Here is a 23,983-nt window from a genome sequence, read left to right as displayed (position 1 = left end):
ATAAAAAAAATATAGATCTAAGCAGCAGCTTTGGTGGTGATCTCAATAAATTGATGAAATATTATCCTTATAGCTCTCCGGAGTCAAAAAAAAAAAAAAAAGACAAGAATGAACGTTAAGTAAAATTCTTAACTCTACTTCGTTTTATTTTGTAAAAATAATTGGTCGGAACCATTCTTGAAAAGCTTAACAACTGTCACTTAACATGTTTTAAAATGAAAAATTCATAAAACCTTTATATATTGAATGATTAAATTCACGATTTATTATAATTCAAAGTAATGCTAATTATTCACAATTGAGTATAATTCACAGTATAACATTGTTATAATTGCAGCACAAAGATTTGACACACCTCAAAATAAAACTCAATTGATTGTTAATGATCCATTTTATAATCAAAATAAATTAAAAAATTTCGTAAAGGGGCAATAGCTCACCGGTAGAGCATAGGATTGCAGATCCTCTGGTAGTCGGTTCGATTCCGGCTTGCCCCTCTTTTTTTTCGATTTTTTATGAACATGCAAAATCAAGAAGAATTAACTATACGGCAAGCACCAGCACATAATGGCAAATCTAATGGTATGCTTTTTGATGGTTTTCAAAAAAATAATTTTACAATATCTCGAAATTCAACAAACAAAATCTGGGTTTAATACAACAACAAACTCCTATTCAGCACAGTGATCAAACCCAGTTTACCCAATTCCATCAAAATTATACAAATTCACAAATTAATTCAAAGATCGTTCATTGACCTGTTGACGATCTTCTTTCCCTTACATTAGTACACTCCCCCATTAAAAAGGAAAATTTTCCCTGTCCATTATATCCTCTCTGTAATTTTTCAACAAATCAGATTTCAAATCTTACTGAACGGAAGGCAAACACAGAATAACACAGTAACAAATAGTGAAACTAGACAAAGAAATAATGATACAACAATTCATAAATCTGATTTGATTAACAATGAACACAATGATAATCCTTACCCACCAAATCCACCAGCTGATAGTGAAGAAAACGTAGACTCTGATCCACAACCAGAGCGTTTGCTTCATGACCTCAAAAATTTTGATGATCTTGGGTCAGTATATTATAAATGGGAAAACCTTTTAGTTAATCCACTAATTTGGGGAGTTAATATAAATCCAATAGATAATCCGATCATGTGTACTGTCATGTTTACTTGCATCTGGCCAGGATTGGGTATTTTCATATGCCCTTAGTGAATGATTTTCTGCAAATTGTTTTTCGAAATTACGAAATCACATGATAACCGCTCATGGGGAACCACCTAAAGGAAATATATTTCATGCTCTAATAGGGAAAATCGCGAATAGACTTACTTATTGGGTAATTCAACGTGAAGACTCTAATATCAAAACATCATCATATAATATATATATAATTGCCCTGAACCTGACTGTGAGTTCTTTATAACTACAAAATGAACCATTATAATGTTTTCATCTCCTCAAAAAACAATAAAAAACATTTCAAATAAATAAGAAGGTAATGTACCAAATGCTAATTCACGTGAATTCATTATGAATCTACCTACCATTGATAATAAATTTTTTTATGATTATCATATCTAGCTCTTGAAACCTGAATCTTGGACTGGGTTTCTATTGGTCAAGATTCCTTGTTACTATCAAATGAGAATAGAAGCATATTGGACACTGAATCTGTGTACACTTATTAAAGAATGAAATACAAATTGGCGGGAAATGTTTCCATTTTATTTATTCCTTTCGAATTTTTTTAATGACTTTACTACTTGCTATCTTAATTCTTAAATTAGGTGAAGAAAATAGATTAACGATATCTGTATATCCTTTTTCAGCTGCATATAGAATAGCAGATTTAAATAATATTTTTAAAATCCGAAACTTATTTTAAAATTTTAAAATCATAAAGCAAAAATCTTAATCGTAAAAAAATCATCTGAAGCATGTTGATGACAGCCTTTATGACTTAAAAGCATTTTAGCCACTTCATAATGACCATGTTTACAAGCATATATAAGAGCTGTTCTCAACTAAAACAAAAAATTCCAAATAAGAATCAAAAACTTGAAATAAGTTAATTTATTTTTGATGAAAATAAACAAATATTTTTTAAGCTGATCTTAATTTTTTTTTTATTTTGAGAAGTAATTTTACAATTTCAACGTTCCCATTAAGTGAAGCAATCATTATATATGTGATAAGAAAATCTAATAATATTTTTAAACACAAAATTTTTGATAGAAATACACATTTAACAAAACAAAAACCAAACCTATTTTTAATTTTTTCTTGTGCCAAAAGTAACTTACAATTGGGGTGCACCATTCCACACTTGGGAAAGTAGGCAAATAAAGATGTCATCTTCGAAAATTATAGCATAAAAATCACAATATTTATTTTTCCTCGTTAGCACCCATAAATTAGGTCGCAATGTATATCAAGTAACTTCATTGTTAAATATCAGCAAAATCAAAATATGAAAAAATAAATAAATAAATAAATAAAATCAAAATTAAAAAAAACCTTTTTCATTTGGTTAAAAAATGATATAAAAGAAATGGAATTTATATTTCGCTTTCTTTGAAATATGTACGTTAATTTTATCCTAAATTTTAGCACTTTTTCAGAAATGGATGCACTCCCTCCAGAATACCAAGCCATAATCACAGATTTACTTCAAGAATATGTTGATCAGATATCAGATTTACAAGCTCAACTTCGAGCATATCAAGCAGGAAATCAATTCAGTCAAAATGATTATTACAAACTGGAGATGGATCTTCGAACTGAAAGAGATAATAATGCTCAGCTCTCTCGCAAACTTCAAGAAAGCGAAACTGCACGTAAAATGCAAGATTCTAAAATCCAACAATTCGAACTGCAAATTCAACGTCTCAATATTGATGCAAACCAAGTACTTCTTGAAAAAAAACGCATGCAAGACATTATCGACAATCAACAAAAACAAATTCAAAATAGTAAATCTGGAAACGAAGCCAGCAAGCTTCAAATATCCCAATTTACAAATGAGAAAAAAGCAATGCGTGAGATTCAGCATGCACTTGAGAAACAAAACAATGAGCTTTCTTCAGCTGTTGAACTTCTTCTCGCACGCGAACAAGAACTTACAAAAGCGCTTCAAGAACGAATTCAATCAAATTCTGAAATTGAATCGAATTTCAGTGCTTTACAAGCAAAGTGCACCAAATATGAACGAGAAATTACTCGTCTTAAGAAACAGAACAATGAAATCACTACACAAATAGATATTAATCAAAATGTTACACAACAAAATACACTTACTTTTGAAAGTATTCATGATGAATTAGATGCTTTAAAAAGACAAAATGAAGAACTTAAAGAAAAAGTTACAAATCTTGAAGAAGAAGCTCTACGTGCCCAACGTCTTCAATCAGCCTTAGAAACACGAAACAAAAACATTGAAGCACTTCAGCAACAAATATCAGAAAAAGATGAAATAATTCTTTCTTTTAATCGAGCCAAAGGCGAACTTATTCAACAGGTTGAAACGTATCGTCAACGTGTTGAAAGTCGTGCCAAAGGGAATGATAAAGAAATTGTCAAATTACGAGATCAAGTAGAACGCTTTCGTGAGCTTAATCTTACATCACAACGTCGTATTCAAGATCTCGAATCCATTCTCAAGCAAAGTAGTCAAGAAGTTGAAGAACTTCGCAAACAAAAAGAATCGATTGAAAATGGCACATATGGCCTACCTCAAGCGATCAATGAGTTAAAGGAAGTCCGCGCTATGGTTGATGTCCGAGACAAGCAAATAGCCGACTTAGTATCCAACTTGAATTCGATGGACAAAATCATGATGGGGCTATGTGGTAAACTTAACATTAATTTTAATCTTGAAGAATTTCTTGAGAAATTTAACTCTGATGAATTAAAGAACCAAAAGCTACGGACGCAGAAAGCTGAAGAAGATTTACGTAATAAAATGGAACTGATGAAAAAGAGAGGCGCAGTTGGCGAGATAAAAGTCGTATTAAATAATGATCAAAGGCCTATCAAAACGACAATATATGAAAATGATACTAACAACAATGAGAAAAGCGTAATACATAAAGTATCAAATGCTACAAAAGCATTTCGACAAAGATATCAATATAATAATAATAATGAAGGAGATGACGAAAATGAAGGAAGTATTATATTACCTGCTGATCAATTGCATAAGAAAGGTCAGCAAAGATTTAAAATTAATCGCTCAAATGAAACACATCAAATTAATTTACATAAGAAACCTGAAACAAAGACAAACGCAAATACAAAAACAAATACAAATTCGAAAAGTAAAATCGTTAAAAATGAAAAAATTATTACCAAAAAAGATGAAATTTGTCAAACAGATGAAAAAATTGTTTTGGAAAAACCTTCAAAAGATGCAAAAGATGATCGCGATGAATGGATAATTAATCTGAATAATAAATATATACAAACACAACAAGAACGCGACGAATGGAAACGTAAATATGAACAATTGACAAAGCAAAAGCAAAATAAGAAATTCGTAACAGAAACAACGCAATCGATTGACTTAAATGATACGAACAATGACTCAACAATCGAAATCACAGTAATGTCGAACTCAACGCTTTCGGACATTAAATCCAATGAAACAATCGCAGAAACTGATAATAAAACGAAGGAAAAAATTAAAAATAATAATAGTAAAGTAATTAATGACAAAAATAATAAAACAAAAGAAAAAATTGCAGATAAAGCTAAAGAATCGATTCAAAATAATAACAAAACTAAAGAAAATGTTACAAGTAAAACTATAACAATTGCCGACAAAAGTAATAATGATAAAATTAGTAACAAAGTAAAACTCGCCGACATGAGCACTCAATCAGTACCAGTTTCGCTTTCATTATCCGATATAATTTCGCCATCGATTGCAACGCATAACGACATAGTATTAACACTATGCAATCCTCCAAACAGTGTAATACTTTCACCGGATGCCAAAGCGCAAGAAATATTTAATGCGCGAAACAATGCGCTCAAAAACGAGTTATTGCAGATACAGCACGAGTCCATTGAGAACAAACACAAATGCGAAACATTACAAGAAAAACTTCAACAAAACGAAACGATAATTACCAAATTGCAGAACACAATTGACAATCTCGAAGCTGAACTCAGTAAACAACGCGACAAATACAAAGAGCGACTTAAACAAGTCAAAATAGATGCATATAAATATGCGAAGTCAAAACTTAAAGAAGAAATTGAACTAAATAACATCACGGCGACTAATAATAATATCAAAAACAATAAAACAAATGAAAATGAACTGAACGAAATCTCAAAACATATAACGAAATTAAATCAAGAAAAGAATTCGCTCCAAATGGAACTTGAAGAAGAACGTGAAAATGTTCTTTTGTTACAAAACCAAACAGAACAATATCGAATTCGTCTTAAAGCGACTGAGAATGAACTTAATGATATGCGAAATCAAATGTTACGAACGAATACGACATTACGCGTCAATGAATTTAATGCTGAAATGCGAACGAGAATGAAAATATTAAATGATAAAAATGTTAAATTGCGCGAAAAAGTTAAAGAGCTAACAACGAAACTGAAGGAAATGCAAGAAAATAATACAAATAATGAAAATGAAAATAATTGGAAATCAAATGAAATTAATGAAAATGAAAATGCAAATAAAGATAACAGAAGAATCAAAAGCGTTGAAGCGAAATATATGAAATTGCAGGTCCAAAACGAAGAACTGCAATTGAGGTTGGGAAGAGCAAACGGAACTATAGAGAGACTAAACCAAATATTGCAAAGGAAAGAAGAACAATTGACAAAATTAAAGGATATAGCGGCAAAATATAAACATGAAATTATTAGATCAAGAACAGTGAAAAGATAAAAAATATTTTTGTTTTGTAATAAAATTTGTATGTAATTGATGTCGTTTTTGGATAATTTTATTCTTTCGTGAAATGAAAAGAATTGGATAAAATGATTTGGTTCACATAAAAGTATATATGTAAATATTAATTCATTAATGAAAAAATTTCATGAAGCATTTCTTTTATTTTTCGAATCTTGAATGATATCTATTATAATAGTATTACGATTACAATTATTCTATGTTTCCGGGGAAATTTTTTTTTATAACAAATTATCAAAATGGGTTGTAAACATAAGATTATTCTAATAAAAATACAAAACATAATCAAAAATAATCATATTTCATTGGTAGCCCAATAAAAATATAACACACCTCCTGAAAAGAAAACGAAATTTCATCATATTAAAAAATTTATAAAAATAAATTTATAATATCGAATATCTATTTATTTACAAAAAATATTATTAATTTTTCTGCATATAATTTTTCAGATTTTGAAAGAACTGTAGTTGGCTTTGATTTAATGAACTTACATTTACGTTATTTTGATTTGCTGGTGTTGTCTGTTGTGGGTTTGGTTTATCTATTGCCAAATTTTGTAGCTTCTGTTGAAGTGCTGATGATAAATCTGATACTGGCTCTGATAGTTGTGATTGTACACTTTGAGCCATTTGTTGCTGTGGTTGGAATTTTTGTGGAATTTTTTGTGCTATCGGTGATTGGGATTGCAGGCTCCCCCACGTCAATTCAACCTTTTGCTGTTGTGGAACTGGCTGAGCTATTTGTTGCATTTGTTGTGGAACAGGTTGAGCTATTTGTTGCATTTGTTGTGGAACAGGTTGAGCTATTTGTTGCATTTGTTGTGGAACATGTTGAGCTATTTGTTGCATTTGTTGTGGAACAGGTTGCGCTATTTGTTGCATTTGTTGTGGAATAAGTTGAATTTTTTGTTGTTGTTGTGGATTTGGAACTCTCTGCTGTTGTTGTGGAACTGGTTGAACTCTTTGTTGTTGTGCAACAGGTGGTGTTGGATGATAATTTTGTTGAGTTGATGTTAAATTTGCTCCTGTTGACAATTGCAACATTTTTTGTTGAAATGCTTGTTGCGTTATATCTTGTTGTTGCTTTAATATTTGCGGATTTGACATTAGAAATTGCACTGCTGGTGATTGAAGTGGTTGCTGTGGATAAATTGATTTTCTTGCTTTTGTAGGGGATGAAACTTTATTATAATTTTGTGTCATTTGTTGTTGCATTGGGATATTATTATTTATTTGCTGTCTCATTTGCAATGGCGGTCTAATTTGTCTTGTTTGTTGTGCATATTGATACTTTAAATGCTGTAATAATATTTCATTCATAATTTTTCTCTTAATTTCTTCTTGCATTTCTTTACTTGGAGTTACATTTGGCGGAGGAGGAGGTGGAGGCGGAGGTGGAGGTGCATGTGCAACAACAAATTTATTTATTGCTTCTAAGAAATAATTTCCATATTTAATGATTTTATATGTCGAAAATCCAATATTTACTAATTCAGATAAATTTTTAGGTTTATCAATTGCAAGTTTTTTAAGTATGTTTGATGAAAGTACTGTACTTGGTGGACTATTTTGATCAGATGCCAAATTTTGTCTTAATTTAATTAACGAACGATATAATTCTGTATCTAATTGTGTCATTCCACTAGGTATAGTAAAGGTTTCACAATCAATCAAAATTTTCGGTGTTTTATTTTTAATAAAATTTTCATAATTTACATCAGTAGCATAATATTGAATTGTTCCATGCATTGATTTCATTAATCTATTCTTAATTACTTTATTATCAACAAGAATTGGAAATATTTTATGTAAAGCAACATTATCTGTATTGCGATAACCATAGCCTTTTTTAAATTCAGGAATTCCTGAGTCAATTGAAGCTCTACTATGACCTGTATAAACAAGAATTACATGATTAACAGTTGGATAAGGTGCTTTATCAGGTCTATTTAATGTTATTGCATGAATAATATTTGCAATATCTACAGCTACATTAGTGAAATCTGTTTGAACAAATTTACTTAATCCACTTTCTTTTCTAGCACAATTATCACAAGTTTCATTACATTGTTCAGGATCAAATACTTCTCCGAAATAATTAAGAAGCATACATCTTCGACATTTATTTCTTTCCATACAATAATTTCCCATTGAATCAAGTAATTGTAATTCTATTTGCATTCTTAATTCATTTTTTTCTCCTTTTTCATTATCAAGAGAAATTAACTTTTTAACTCTTTGCTTATCACTTAATTTAAATAAAAGCATACAATAACTACGTTTGCCATCTCTTCCAGCTCGACCACTTTCTTGATAATATTCTTCAATACTTTTTGGCATTGTATGATGAATAACAAATCGTACATCAGGTTTATCGATACCCATTCCAAATGCTAATGTTGCAACAATTATATGAATTTCATTTCTCATCCATTTCTTTTGTACTTCATGTTTCTTTTGTTCATCACGCATTTGTGCATGATAAAATGCTGTTTTTAATCCATGTGAATTTAACCAAGAACTTAAATTTTCTGTTTCTAATGTTGCCATACAAAATATTAATCCGCATTTATCTTCAAAATGATGTTCCTTAATAAAACTTAAAATTTGATTAAAAGATTCAATTTTTGAACCTTTCTCACATACTTCATAATATAAATTAGGTCTATTAAATGACATTTGAAATACAGAACAATTTGGAATCATTAATTTATCAATTACATCCATTCGTACAGCTTTTGTAGCAGTTGCAGTAAGTGCTAATATTGGAACATCAGTAAATCTAGTTCTAATAATATCAAGTTGTGCATATGTCGGTCTAAAATCATAACCCCATTGCGAAACACAATGTGCTTCATCAACCACAAATCTAGTAATTTGTTTTTGCGCATGCATTTCTAATAAAAAATTTAATACATTCGCAGATAATGATAACTTTTCAGGTGTAATGAATAGAAATCGAAATTTTAGTTGTCGTACCATATCAATAATTGAATCTTGTTCTCTTTGCGATAAATTTCCTAATAATGCGGCCGCTCTAAGTTCTGGATTATTTAATTCATTAAGTGATCGTACTTGATCTTGTATAAGTGAAATTAATGGAGAAATAATAACTGTAAGTCCTTTTTGAATATAACCTGTAAGTTGATATACAAGTGATTTACCTCCACCAGTTGGCATTAAAACAAATACATCTTTACCTTTAAGCGCTTGATCAATTGCAGCCGCTTGAACACCGCGAAATTTACTATGATGAAATACATTTTGATTAATTAATGAAATATCTTGAAGTAATTGTGGATCAATATTGGATTGTTCTGCTGGGAAAACTTCAAAGATTTCATCACCTTCATCAATGGCTTTAAAGCTATCAAATTCTTCAGTACTAACTGAACGATTTTGTGGATATTGTATTTTGGACTCAAGCATTTCAATTTGTTCCCATAAATCACGTCGTTGAGATTTAAGAATGGGAATTTCAGGGTCATTAATATTACATTGTAGTCGGCTTTTTATAGTATGCGTAATAACTATCGACCGCTCTTCAAGATCATTAATTTTAGAAAGAATATTTTGATCAACTTTAACATTATTGATAAGAAAATCTATATCGTCATCACCGTCAGAAATACCATCACTTTCACCAAGAGGATCAAATGACTTTGATTTATTACTTTGATTCTTTAATGCTATATTCTTTATTATCTCGATTTCATCTTCGGAATCATTTGAAAGATCAATGGAATTAGAATTATTTATATCTGGTTGGTTGCCATCCTTTGGCGAATCTTTATTTTCAGTGGAATAATTGTCTGGAGGAGGTCCTTCATTTTCAATGATGATTTTTGGTGATGTAATTTCATCTGCATCAATTAAAAGTGGATTTGGGTGTGGTTGTTCTTTTCCAACCTTCTCTTTTGCAAATAAATTTATTTTATCCGATATTGATAATTTATTTGGATTTGTTTCATATGTCCAAACAAAACAAGAAGTCATCAATTTTTCGTGGTTTTTAATAATTTCTTCTTCGAGTTTTGATGTATTGCCAATTGGAAGCTTAGTTTTGGACATATTGGTTACCAATAGATCGCCGGACGTTTATTAAAAAACTTTGAACAAGTTCTCTCATAAAATCAAAATTATTTGGATTGCCACAAAATCCCTAAACATCAACTGTTGAGGTGCACCTTTCCAAAATGGCCTGCATTTTGTTTTCAAATTGTTTTTCGAAATTTCAATTTATCAAAAATAAATTCAGAATAATGCAAACATATGTTTAATTATTTCCTTCATACAAGGACTTATGTTGTGCTTAAAAAATAATGAGTTCCAATAATAGTTTACATACATACTGTATGTGATAAATTATGAGTATGAAAATTAGTAAAATTTAAGCTCAATTTTTAGTAAAATACTGTTTCATAAAAATTTGAATACATTTTAAGTATAACAACAACAAATTAAACCAAAAGATATTGCATTCCCGGGGAATATTATGAAAATAAACGGTCTTTTTACATTTAGTTTACAAAAATACTAAAATGGAAACACTTTTTTCACTTAAGCAAATTATTTTCAACTTAACTAAAGAAAATCTTATCACTTCAGTACAACAAACTATAGAACTACTTGATACAAATTTTCCATATTCTTTTAACTTAGCTGTAAGCCATATTGTTTATGTTACATTTTGTTTACAAAATAATATAAGTGAGATACTTTTAGATTATATTGTATTACTTCAAGCAGAAGAAGAAAAAGTAAACAAAAGTTACCCTAAAATAATTGATGTTTTTTATGATTATATCAAAAATAAAACTGGTGAAGCATATTATCTAATTGAGAAAATGATTCAACAAAATTTGATTAACAAAAACATTACCAAAAAAATGAGAACGAAATATTTTGCACATTATAAAACAAAAAATGAATATGAAATGAGATATTATGAAGAACTTTCAAAGAATGATTGGGAACTTCATAAAAAATTAATTGAAGAAGGAATTAATCCGAATGAAATTACAAAAATAATTCGAAATGATGAAATAGAAAAACTTCAAGAAATATCATCACGAAATGATTTTGATTTTAACCAAACAATTGAACCATCACTTTATGAAAGATGTTCATTTATTAATAAAGATAATGTTTCATTAACTGATTATGCAGCATTTTTTGGATCAGTTAAATGTTTTAAATTTTTACTTATGAATGGCGCAGATGTAACTAACACAGGTGGTTATGCAATTGCAGGTGGAAATCTTGAAATTATTCATTTATGTGAACAAAATCATTCATCATTCGTATCTGCATATCAAACAGCAATTGAATTTCATCGAAATGATATCTTTAAATATATTTATGAAAAGAAATTTGCAGAGCTTGATTATTTAGGTCATTTAGGGATAAAATGTATTTTATATTGTAATTTTGAAATATTACATTTTTTAGAAGAACAAGGAATGAAAATTAATAACAATATAATTAATAAAACTGCAGAAATTGGAAACTTATATCTTATTAAATATTTTCTACAAGAAAATCAAATTCCAAAACATATTTTAATTTTCGCTTCATGCTCAGGAAATGTCGAACTTATAAAATATATTTTGGAACACAAAGGAATTGATATCAATACTACATGTGTTTATTTTAATAATTTAATATTTCAAGAGAATATTTGGAATATATTTAAGTTATTTTATACAACATTAATGTGTGCCTCTAAAAATGGTTATGTAAATATCGTTAAATTACTTCTTGAACAAGAAGGAATTAATATTAATGCTAAAGATATTTATTTGTTTTATTTATTATTTATTTAAATAATTTTATATTTTAAAATAATATTTGGAAATTATTTAAATTATTTAGAACAGCACTTAAATTAGCATCCAAAAAAGGTTATACAGAAATAGTTAAATTACTTCTTGAACAAGAAGGCATTGATTATAATGCTAAAGATATTTGTTTGCTTTATTTTTTGTTTATTTTAATAATTTTCTATTTCAATATAATATTTGGAAATTATTTAAATTATTTAATACAGCACTTATTTGGGCATCTTCAAATGGTAATATAGAAATGGTTAAATTACTTCTTGAACAAGAAGGAATTGATGTTAATGCTAAAAATATTTATTTGCTTTATTTAATATTTATTTTAATACTTTCTTATTTCAAAATAATATTAGGAAATTATTTAAATTATTTTGGACAGCGCTTACACTTGCAAATGAAAAAGATTATGATGATATCGTTAATTTACTTCTTACACATGAACATAGACAACAATGTTAAAGATTTTGTTACAATGTAATCTTTTATAATAAAAAATAATCTATATATGAGAAAATAAATAGCAAAGAATCTCATAAATCTTTAACGAATTTATTTTGCATTCTATATTTTTTGTTGAAAATTTGACCAACTTTATCATTTTTCAGGACGGTTTTCGATCAAGAAAAGATTAAAAGAGAACAAAAGTTCAACGAACCTTGTTCACAGTCAAAGCATAGAAATTACAATGAACATAGAAAATTCTGATGTTTAAATTTTAGATCGACAGAAATATCATCAATGTTTGTGATTTTGTGGGTTTTTTCTACTCCAGTACAACTCGAAGTCCGCGACGTTAAAATATCATCACTATCGTCATCTGGTGATGACCCACTTAATGCTCTTACAACAACTGGAGTTTCCACAAGTTATTGCTATGGAAAAACTGATAGTAATATATACAAATATGGGGAATCTTGGGGTTATAGAGAAGATATAAATTTGTTGTATGATTTATGCAAAAAAGGATTATGCACTTCTTCAGATTATGATTTCTTTACACCAAATTTGACACTTGCAACTGATGAAACTTTCGGAACTCAGGTTGGAATAAAATCTAATTCAATGCTTCTTGATGCATGGTTTGAAGTTCAATTGCCAGAGCCAAGTGACATTGAATATTTTTTTTCAAGAACTCTTCATTCAAACAACATCACATATAAATTTTTAGACAGCAATGAAGAAGTAATAGAGACACTTACTGTCACACCAGATCTATCTAATCTCGCAAGAGAGTATTATATTGGTGCAAAAAATGTCAATTCTATCAAATATGAATCATATGTTCATCCAGGGTACAGAGGTTATTGTAACCAAGGATATCCAGATTGTGCATCACAAACAATTTTAATTACAGGTGCACGAAACAAAGAATGTGATCAATGGCTCCAAGTTGAACTTAAACAAATTTCCAAAGTCGAAAGAATTATATTTAAATATGGGACAACTCCCTCAGGATATAAAATTTCCACATCTACAGACGGGAAAACGTTTACTGAGCAAAAAAGTGTCACCAAAGTAAACGGTTACTTTGATGTTGAAGATATTAAATTCACACAACCATTCACAGCGAGATACGTTCGGATCAATCTTGTTATGAATGGCTCTTCGTTTGAGCGTGCCAGCTTTTCACGTGTATCATTTTATGGTGAGCCAATTTCATCATGTAATGGATGTAATAATCATGGAACTTGTGTTAATGATAAATGTCAATGTAATCAAGGCTATTATGGTGATGATTGTAGTATTACTAAGCCACAATGTCCAATAGGTTATACAGGTACTGATTGTCAAACACCAATTTGTCTTCATAATTGTTGGGGACGAGGTAAATGTGTTTCACCAGGCAAATGTGAATGTTCTGATAGTAGTTATGTTGGAGTTGATTGTCGTTTAGACATTAAAAAGAACACAATTATCCAAAATCGAGACGTTGTTCAAAAAGGGCCATTTGCAGATAATATAGTTGATGAAGGATGTACAACTACAACACCATTTAAATGTTCTAATGGATGTCAAACATCAATAGGGAAATGTGTAACGAAAACTGATGAAATCATAATACATCCAGGTAATAATCCAAAGTATACAGGCGATACATATGTTTCTACTAATACTGTCGGAAAAGATAATGTATTTGATGACAGTGACATGACATTTTGGCAAAGTGATTTTTGTTATAATTCATTTAAAGATCGTCCAGACCTTAATTTAATATATAATTATTGTATGAACAATGAAGACAAATGTACAGAATCAAATGGTAATAACATTAGTATGGTAACATCACCAACAAACATTGAGATGCATGCCATCTATAAAGTTAATGACAAAGCATATATCCAAATATTATTTGATATCGAAACAGATATACGTCAAATATGTCTATGGTTTGGAGGTCTTAATTCGGATGTTAAACTTTATATAATATTAGACACAAATGAAAAAGAATTAATAGAAACATATGATAAAAGTAATAGTTATGGTACAGTATACCATCGAACTAATCTTGAAGGAAAACGTATTCAAGGAGTATATATTGAATCATCTGAATCATTTAGTCTTAAACGAGTTGCATTACAAAAAGGACCATGTTATGAATATGCAATGATTGACTTTAAAGAAGAGAAAGAAATTGGATTAATTCGTGGCAAACATGGAAATCCTAATGCAGATTCATTTGAGAAGATTGTATATGAAACGTCATTAGATGGTATTAATTGGGTACAACAAGGACATGACTTTAAAGTCAATAATTATTATGTTATTAGTATACCAATAACACCTCCAATTAAAGCTCGATATTTACGAGTTAGAGCTATAGTTAGAGAAAATACAAAAGTAATGATATGGTTATTAGAAGCATATCCTAAATCTGGATTATATGTTGATTATCCAACAGCAACATCACAAACAATGAAAATGAAGGATATTATGGGGGTTAATGGTATTTGGGGATTTCCTTCTACAAGATATACCGATGTAGCTTCACATGCACGTAATTATCATAACTTAAATTGGGATATGGGTTCAGTATCATTAGAAAACCCTCCAATATATTCCAACATGTCTGCAAATCAAGGAACAGCAGGTTATTGGTGGTTAAATTGGGATTTCACTTATGGCGTATGGCGTTATAATGCAAAACTTGAGCCGCATATATCAATCCAATTTTTTAGTGATACATATCCATTAGAACAATATTCAAATGAAAATGTATATAACTATGGTTATTTCTTCGGTAAACATTTCGGTCCTTTACATGGTACTGGTGATGTAAAAGTTGTCGAAGTAGGTAACGAACCAACATTTAATGCAACTGAATATGCGCGAATATTATTATACATGGCAAAAGGTATTAAAGATGCCGACCCAACTATCAAAGTATTACCTGGTTCAATTGCTGACATTGAATTAGCTATCAATAGAGAAAACGTCAAATATATCGATGGGTTAAATGCTCATTGTTATAGTCATCGAAATGATAATGATGGAAGAATTGGTACTAATCCTGAAAACATTGCATCCGGTTTTCGTTATTTAAATGGTTTCATCGCTTATCGTAATAATAATTTCCCGGAGTTACCAATGTATTTGACTGAGTTCGGTTGGGATTCCCCTGGCGACGATAACAAATGTTTAATGACTGAATGCGTAACACAAAAAGAACAAGCGATATATCTAATTCGCGCTTACTTAATTGCGCAAAGACTTGGAGTGGTCAGAGCGACCGTTTACTTCTATGCAGATTCAACTGATGAAATAAATCAAATATATTCACGCTCTGGTTTAACAGAGAGTGAAAACGAGGCATTTAAACCAAAGATATCATATTACGCATTGAAGTCATTTAAGAAACATTTGGGTGATATAGTATTCAAAGATGTAATCATTGAAAATCAAGAAACTTATGCTTATCAATATGACTTAAATGGCACTACTGTAGTTATTGCTTGGAGACCTGTTGAAGGTTCTTCTACAAATACAATTGACTTTACTTATAAATCACCAAAACCTTCCGCCACAAAAGTGACAACTTACATTTTTGGTAATGAAAAAGTCGAGAGGGGGCCCGAAGTGGCCCGTTCTAACGGTGACGATACGGTCAAAATATCCGTTTATCCAACCGCTATTTTTTATGATGAAAAAGTCGAAGAAGAAATTCAATGTCAAAATGGAGGAATATTAATTAATGGACAATGTGAATGTGATAAATCACATTGGGGTAAAGATTGTTCATATATCGCATGTGATAATATGTGTTATGATAATGGAGAATGTTTGCCTAATGGTACATGTAAATGTTATGAATCACAATATGATTCATCTTCTTCATGTAGCTCAAAGAAATGTTCCGTCGAATGTTTAAATGGAGGAAAATGTTCAAATGGTAAATGCGTATGTCCAAAAGGTTTCACTGGCGATAACTGTGGTGAAATACAATGTCCAAATGATTGTCGTAAAAGAGGAACATGTATCAATGGAACATGTAAATGTGATGTACCAACTAAAATGAAGATGCCATCATGCGAATGGATATTTGAAGAAGAGAATCGACCAAATGACATTGACTTAGAAATTTGCACAGATCCATTAAAGCCATTTTTATGTGAAGATGGTACATGTTCAAGTAGTCGTGGCTCATGTATTAAGAACTTTAATAAGCCAACTGTTGAAGAAGTTACACCATATTATATACCATTAGAGAATGTTCATGTTTCTTATTATTATTCACCTGATACAATTAAAGATATTATCGATGATGATGATAATACATGCTGGAAATTATATTACCAAAGTTATTATGAAGTATATTATAATCGTTCGGATATTAATCCTTTATATCATTTATGTGATGATGAATCGAAATGTATTACTAATGGATTAGAATCAGGCGATGTTTCCATGCTTACTGATACAATACTTAATAATGTTGTAACGCTGAAAGAAGTGACATTTGATGTGGAACTTAACGATATTCGCGATATAAACCTAAGAATTAACAAAGCAGCCGATGACATCAAAGTCTATGGAAAAAGTGGAAATGAATTCGTTTTGATCGGTACATTCAATTCGGACCTTAGAAATTCACAGCATATAGAGTTGTCAAATCCAGTGAATTTCACCGGATTGAAAATTAGTTCATCAAGTGCATTTTCGATATCTGAAGTTGCAGTACAATCAGGTCAAATGAATGAGTGGGTAATGTATGACTTAAATGAATCGAAACCAATTGGCGCAGTTAATTTAAGAATATATTCACCAGGAGTTGATGGAACATTTAAGTTACAATATTCAAATGACACCATGAATTGGACTACTTTCTATAGTGGTAATCCTAATTTTTATCATCAATTCACTGTATCAATATTCCCATTAGCATACGCACGTTACGTCAGAGTTGCAATGTACTTAGAAACAGGTTACAAAGGTTACGCTGGTAACTTCTATCTGTTTGATGTTTACAATCAACACGGTATAAATGGGCCACCCCCAGAGGCAAAGCCGCAGAAGAGAACGTTAAAGCAAATTGTTGGTGTTAATGGTATTTGGCAATGGGGAACAAGTGGTGAGAAATTAGCTGATGGAAAAGACTCAAATCCGGAAGTGTTTTCAAAATTTTCTCTTCATGGAAGAAATTATCATAATCTTGACTGGGATACTTCAAGTTTAGCAAAGACACCCGATTATGATGCAATGCCAGGATCATTATCACAAACTTGGCTTGATTGGGATGGCGAATATGAAATTTGGAATAATTACTCTGTTGAAGTCCAAGTTTCTTATCAATTCAAACAAGAATATTCATCATTTGGTGAGAACGATGATGATGTTTATTATAATTTTGAATCTCTTGGAAAGAATTTCGCTTCTCATTTCGGTCCAACTAATGGAACTGGGAATGTATTTACTGTCGAAATTGGTAACGAGCCATGGGATTACACGAGTGAACAATATAAAAACATTATGACTGGTTTCGCAAAGGGTCTGAAAGAAGGTGACCCACGAGTGATCGTTTTGCCATCGGCCTCTCAAAGTTTGAATGATTTGAATGAACTATTCAATTCTGCGGAGAACGTTAAGGACATTGATGGAATTAACATTCACGTATACTCGTTAAGATGGTTAGGCGATGATAGGGATAGTCCTAAACCTGAAGATAGGGCTTCCACATTCACACAGATTAATAAGTATGCACGTTGGAGAGATCAAAATTTCCCGAACTTCGACATATACTTATCTGAAACTGGATGGGGCGCATATGATGGTCGCTGCTCTGGAAGATATTGCGTTAGTGAAGCACAACAATCTGTTTATACTTTACTTTAAGGTCAATTCTGATGAGTGCAAGAAATAATATATTCAGAACTTCACTTTTCTTCTATGCTGATGACGATGACTGTGGTGGAGAAACTGAAAATATGTTCTCATGCCATGGAATATTACGAAGCAAATCAAATGAATTTGGACGAAAAGTGACTTATTATGCCCTTTCTAACTTCATTGAGTACGCAGGCGACTTTAAATTCGATTCCGTAATCAGAGAAGATGATGAAGCTTATGTCTATCGATTTGTCAATAATAATCAATCTGCATATTTCGCTTGGGCACCGATTTCTGACATCGAACAAACAAATACAGTCAACTTTACACATCGTTCAGGTGATAATCCTTTGTATGCTTATGTTCTCGGAAAAGAAAAAATTGAATCAGTACAACTGGAAGTAAGCGATGGAACTGTCACACTCGAAATCGATGGTTACCCGCGCCTCATAGTTGGCGAAAAGATCGACATCAATACCGAATCGAATGGACTCACCGGCGGACAGATCGCTGGAATTGTCATCGGCGTAATTGCTGGCGTAGCGTTGATTACAGTGGGCGCGATCTTCGGGTACAGATACTACAAGAAAAGAAAAGTGATGGATGACGCACCTGATGACATGCGACCCGACTTATAAGTAAATCATGAGTTTGGTATTTTGAAAATGTTTAGCGAAAATCAGTGTGATATTAAAAAGACATTTGGTAAATAATTCAAATTATTTTTTGTTCATTTCGCCAATTTTGGTTTTCTGTCTGATGCTTTTGATCTTTGACTCTGTGCAAGTCATTGATTTAGTTTATATGACGATGTTTAAAAAAATTATCAAATTTAATCAACTTACTGAAATCGCAAATTAACGTGAAAAGTGTAGACCGATTTACTTGCATGCAAAGTGGTAATGTTATTTATCCAATATATATTTGGAGAAATGTTGTACAAGAATTTTGCGGAATTGTATTCTGATCGTACTTTTTTGTAATGAAAATTGAGTTCTCCAGCCATTCAAATAACTGTTAACCGAAAAGGTCTGGTGAGGTAAAAAGTTTTTTCTTTTAAAGCTTTCGCCAAACGAATAAAATTACGCAACTTCTGCACAAAATATTTATGACAAACCCTGACGATGCTACTGGGATGTCACCATGTGAAGCATTATCGTATTCAATATGTGGATTTGGCCAAAATTTAATTTGTCAAACTGTTAGCTCATACTTGACGTATTATATGACAGATGGGCTCCTTATCCCATCTGCAACAGTTGGATATATTATGCTTGGAACTAGAATTTCAGATGCTTTAAATGATCCAATTATGGGAACAATTGTTGATCATACTCATACTAAATGGGGTAAAAGTCGACCTTATCTTATAATATCCATCATACCGATTGCAATTCTCACAATTCTATGTTTTTTACCATATCAAATATTAGGTTTTCCATTTGGAAATGCCCCTGAAAATAGCTACAAAATTATAGTCACTACTACAGTTTTATATGTTCTTTGGTCAATAGCTTACACGATGGTTGATGTACCATATTGGGGTCTTGCAACCTCTATGACATCCAATACTCATCAGCGTGGTATAATTCTTACATCAGCGCGATTATTTTGCACTGCAGGAGCCGGACTTGTTTCAATAATTATTCCCCAACTTACAAATTCTTGGACCAAGCCCTATTATGATGACCAAGGAACGTCACTTATTGAAGGCTTTACCCGTGAAGATGTTGCACAAGTTCTACAGAATCGCTTTGTCTGGATGGTATTAATCATTGTTTTTGTATCCATCCCAATGTTTTACCTTGGGTTTCGTAAATCGAATGAACGCTTTTATGATCCCGAGCAAACGCTCACCTTCAAAGAGAACATGCGCTTGTTGTTCCAGAACAAACCTCTTGTTTTGATCGTCATTTCTGGCATTTTGGGGGGTGGCAAAATTATATATTTGTACTCCACAATGTATGTTTCGCAATATTGTTTTGAATCATTAGGGGGCACTAAGTGGGCCACATTGTTCACTTTAGCATCTGTTCCCGGGGGATTAATTGCTAGTCTTTTAGTTCCATTAATGACGAAAAAATATGGTAAACGTAATACAATGATAATTTCTCATATCATTGGAGGGGTTATATTAATAATAACATATTTCATATGTCGCTATTGTAAAAACGGCGAAATTGATAACACGGTAATACTTTCGCTGTATGTAATCGCGTTAGTTATCGCCGGCGTTCCACAAGGATTTGGTAACATTATAACATACGCGCAAATCGCAGATTGCGTCGAGTATATGGAATGGAAAACTGGTAAAAGAGGCGAAGGAATTTGCTTCTCGATGCAGACATTCATAAACGCAATCGGAATCGCGTTGGGCGCAGCGTTCTCGTGCTTCGGATTGGCGTTGGCCGGAATTAAAGACCCGACGCATTGGGACATGATGGAGAAAAGCGAGAAAATGAAGGCGCAGCAGTTCTTGGTGGGGACAACGCTGATTCTGCCCGGCGCGTGCATGATAGCGGCAGTGCTCCCGTACTTCTTTTATGACTTCAATGAGGAGGACCAGGAAAGAGTAGTGAGGGAAATAGAAATGAGAAAGAAAATGAACGGAAATGAAAACTCTATAGAGGAAAACTTGATCAAGCAGGAAGATGAAGATATGCAGTAAATTGTGTTTATTTTTAAAAGAATTTTATTTATAACGACCCTCTCACATCATGTTTTCAGTTGTTTCTTTTGTTTTATCTTTAAATATCAGATATATGTTGATTAAAGTATATTAAACTACAAATGATCAGATGCTTCTTTAAAATTAATATAGGAACGATATTTTTCGATTCAACTCTTGTCTTCTTTATAATTTTATGTCTATATCTCAATTAGTTATTTGAATATTTCTTATTTTTTGTTGAGCGAAGCAAAGCAAACATTACGAATTGCATACTTGTAAAAATTTGTAAAAGTTAAACCATTTTTTTATATTTTTTACATAAAAACCTTACAGCATTCTTTAAGAAGGAACTCTAGTGCTATCTATATGTATCAAAAAATAACAATTAATTTGTCGTTCATATAGGTAAAAATTAGACCCGAAAAATAAATCACTACAATACAATTTTATTAAACGCTTTGAAGCACTATAAGCGCATCGGCGGACTTTCTCTCCAGAATCAGCTTGATTGCCTTTGACTTCTTCTCCGAGTGGTATGAGTCCGCGAACATTTCGTGCATCGCTAAACATTTCTGCAAATTTTCTTCCGAGCACTGCCGTACGTACTTCTGTATCATAACCAGTATTACCGTCACTGGCAAGTCGAGCATTGCCAATTTGCCAATTAGCAAAAGTGACGGATCGAAATTATCATCATATGATGGCTGAACTAAAGCCTCGATGAGACCCTCGGAATTCTCCTGCGTTGGGTTCTGAGTGAATATTTTTTGGATCACTTCGAGTTCTTGAAGGACAATATCTGCTTTTCTGATCGGATCTGATTCATTTCCGAGAAGCCACCGCACAAAGTCACGATAGTACTGCGTGGCCTTTGGATGCGTTGGGTTGGCTTCGATTATGGAGTCTATGAACTGTAAATACTGAGGTAATGGCCATCCAATCGAATGAACGATAACTGATATGTAAAGAGAAAACTCGTTGAACTGTGGCGAGTTAGCGGGGACAAATACGTGAGGAAGGATTGATTGGATGTAATCTTTTCGAATTTTTTGGAAGTTTGGATTTGATGCCATTTCACTTGCTAATTGAGAGAGAATTGTATCGAAAAACGGACAAAAGGAGCATTCAACATATTGCTTTGTAATTCCTGAGAATATCTTTTTGAATAATTTCCAAGTTGTTTTATTATTTAAAATTAATTCACTGAATCTTAACGTCTTCAACCGTACCGATAGTAATTCAGAGTTTAATTGGTCGTTTATAACTGCAGCGGCACTTTTTTTGTTGGCCACAAAATTCAATGAGCCGATAAATAAACCGACTTTTGATTTACAACCGACAAATTTGATAACTTTTAATAAATTTGAAACGTCGATTTTGTCAAATATTGAAGATGTTTCGTATAATATCATAGGACAATCATATTTATATATTTGTAGAATTACATTTTTAAAAGTATTAACTAAATTATTCAAAGGTTTTGTTCCAAATTTATAAATGATTTCATTGAACAATCGAAGTATTGAAATAATTCTTTTAGATGATTGAATTTCGGGTAAACTAGTCAAAAGATTTGAAACGAAATTTGATAACTCATTCAAATTGAAAGCCTTTTTTGAATCGGCATTCAAATTTGAAATCAGTTTTATCAATTTGATTAAATTTTTTGATTTTGGATGAAAATCATTAAATAATAAATTTGGATTAATTTTATATTTAATTGTATCATTAATATTTATAATATTATCCAAATTCTTTTCAGATTTTGTTAATACTGTAATAATCAAATCGATTAATTGTTCATCACATTGAGTTTTCAGTAATTCGATTAATTTTTCATTTGATATTTTGATACCGAAATGCGCCGCGTAATTTATCGCATATTTCATTGTGTCGACATCTTTAATTTTATCGAATATTTCCATAAACATTTTATCATCTATTAAATAACTTGTAAACATAAAGAATTGCTTAATTAGAAATTCGGAATTAATTTCTTCTTTCTTAAGTATTTGTATCAAAATCGAATTATTTTTATTAATATCTTTCGGAACATTAAATTTATAACATTTTATATCATTATGTATAAACCTTTGTAATTTATATTTATGACTTAAGTAATATTCATTAAATGTTTCTTCGCAATTAAATTTATTTTTGTTTTCTAAGTAATATTTCATATGTAAATCGTCCAACAATTCGAAGTTAATTTTCACATTACTTAAATCAATGTTTTGTATATAACTTATAAAGTCTTTATCATCAATTGGCCAATTTGAAAAATCGATTTCATTAACAAATTTATCGAAATTCTTTTCTTCATAATTTCCTAATTTAATTTCGAACAATGTTAAATTCATTAAATCCAATCGACTTTTAATTGTATTAATATATTTTTCACTTTCTTCGGAGTTTATAACATTTAAATATTTAAAAAATGAATACAAATGTTTTGCGGATTTTATCGATTCCTTATTTAAAAAGAATTTAACTATTTCAATTGTTGAGTTTTGTATTGTCGAATTTACATTCTGTAAAAAGTCACAACAAACTGATGCAATTTCAACTGAACTTTCGGATAATAAAATTTGTGCAACAACTCTCGAAAATATATTAAAATACAATGGGTTTTCAATAGTTGCGAACAAATCAGTTGAAGATGCATGTTGAATAATCCATTCCGGAAATAGCATTGATATTTCGATAGTTAAAATTGCAATTTGTACTTTGTCTGGATTTAATTCACAATAATATTGATAACAATAATATAATGGATAAGTTTTCTCGAAGTTTTCATTAATGTTTGCAGAAACTACATCAGTATTTAATAATGTTATTAAAGAAGGTAATTTCTTCGAATCTAATGGCGATTGTATTTTAGATGCGTTTTGTGTTATTGATTGAATTAATCGTATTATCCAATCTAAACATTTAGTCTTTAAGAATTCAGGAACATTAAAATATTTACATCGATATAAAAACAAAAATCCTTGTCCAGCAATGTTAAAGTTTTCATCATAAAATAATATAATTTCAATTATGATTTGTGAAAATTGTTCTAAATATTTATACTCAAAGATATCAAGTAATTTGTTTAATATTACTAATAACGTTAATGATGTTTTCTCTTCGAAATAATCCATTTTTAATAAATGACTGATAATAATTGGTAAGTTTTTATATGTCGAAAA

At 30.8% G+C, this 23,983-nt stretch overlaps 6 protein-coding genes across 6 annotated transcripts; 4 read left to right on the top strand and 2 right to left on the bottom strand.

Annotated features, from left to right (window-relative positions):
• Positions 1 to 2,643: 2,643 nt before the first annotated feature.
• On the top strand, positions 2,644 to 5,934 carry GO595_002626 (uncharacterized protein; the record flags this gene model as incomplete). Its single annotated transcript, XM_067915557.1, has 1 exon — positions 2,644 to 5,934. The coding sequence occupies one exon, from the start codon at positions 2,644 to 2,646 to the stop codon at positions 5,932 to 5,934; it is 3,291 nt and encodes a 1,096-aa protein (XP_067776427.1).
• Positions 5,935 to 6,383: 449 nt separating this feature from the next.
• Positions 6,384 to 10,031, bottom strand: GO595_002625 (ATP-dependent DNA helicase, RecQ family protein; the record flags this gene model as incomplete). The annotated part of the gene is made up of 1 exon (XM_067915555.1): positions 6,384 to 10,031. The coding sequence occupies one exon, from the start codon at positions 10,029 to 10,031 to the stop codon at positions 6,384 to 6,386; it is 3,648 nt and encodes a 1,215-aa protein (XP_067776426.1).
• Positions 10,032 to 12,538: 2,507 nt separating this feature from the next.
• On the top strand, positions 12,539 to 18,127 carry GO595_002624 (T9SS type A sorting domain-containing protein; the record flags this gene model as incomplete). Its single annotated transcript, XM_067915554.1, has 1 exon — positions 12,539 to 18,127. The coding sequence occupies one exon, from the start codon at positions 12,539 to 12,541 to the stop codon at positions 18,125 to 18,127; it is 5,589 nt and encodes a 1,862-aa protein (XP_067776425.1).
• Positions 18,128 to 18,219: 92 nt separating this feature from the next.
• GO595_002623 (uncharacterized protein) lies at positions 18,220 to 18,759 on the top strand (the record flags this gene model as incomplete). The annotated part of the gene is made up of 1 exon (XM_067915553.1): positions 18,220 to 18,759. The coding sequence occupies one exon, from the start codon at positions 18,220 to 18,222 to the stop codon at positions 18,757 to 18,759; it is 540 nt and encodes a 179-aa protein (XP_067776424.1).
• Positions 18,760 to 19,256: 497 nt separating this feature from the next.
• On the top strand, positions 19,257 to 20,789 carry GO595_002622 (glycoside/pentoside/hexuronide transporter; the record flags this gene model as incomplete). The annotated part of the gene is made up of 1 exon (XM_067915552.1): positions 19,257 to 20,789. One exon carries the CDS (start codon positions 19,257 to 19,259, stop codon positions 20,787 to 20,789), a length of 1,533 nt encoding a protein of 510 aa, XP_067776423.1.
• Positions 20,790 to 21,241: 452 nt separating this feature from the next.
• On the bottom strand, positions 21,242 to 21,865 carry GO595_002621 (uncharacterized protein; the record flags this gene model as incomplete). The annotated part of the gene is made up of 1 exon (XM_067915551.1): positions 21,242 to 21,865. One exon carries the CDS (start codon positions 21,863 to 21,865, stop codon positions 21,242 to 21,244), a length of 624 nt encoding a protein of 207 aa, XP_067776422.1.
• Between the last annotated feature and the right edge of the window lie 2,118 nt (positions 21,866 to 23,983).

Source organism: Histomonas meleagridis (genome assembly GCF_020186115.1).
Source record: "Histomonas meleagridis strain 2922-C6/04-10x chromosome Unknown contig_20, whole genome shotgun sequence".
NCBI lineage: Eukaryota > Parabasalia > Tritrichomonadida > Dientamoebidae > Histomonas > Histomonas meleagridis.
The sequence above is the reverse complement of the archived record's forward strand: the minus strand, read 5'-3'. Positions and strand labels throughout refer to the sequence as shown.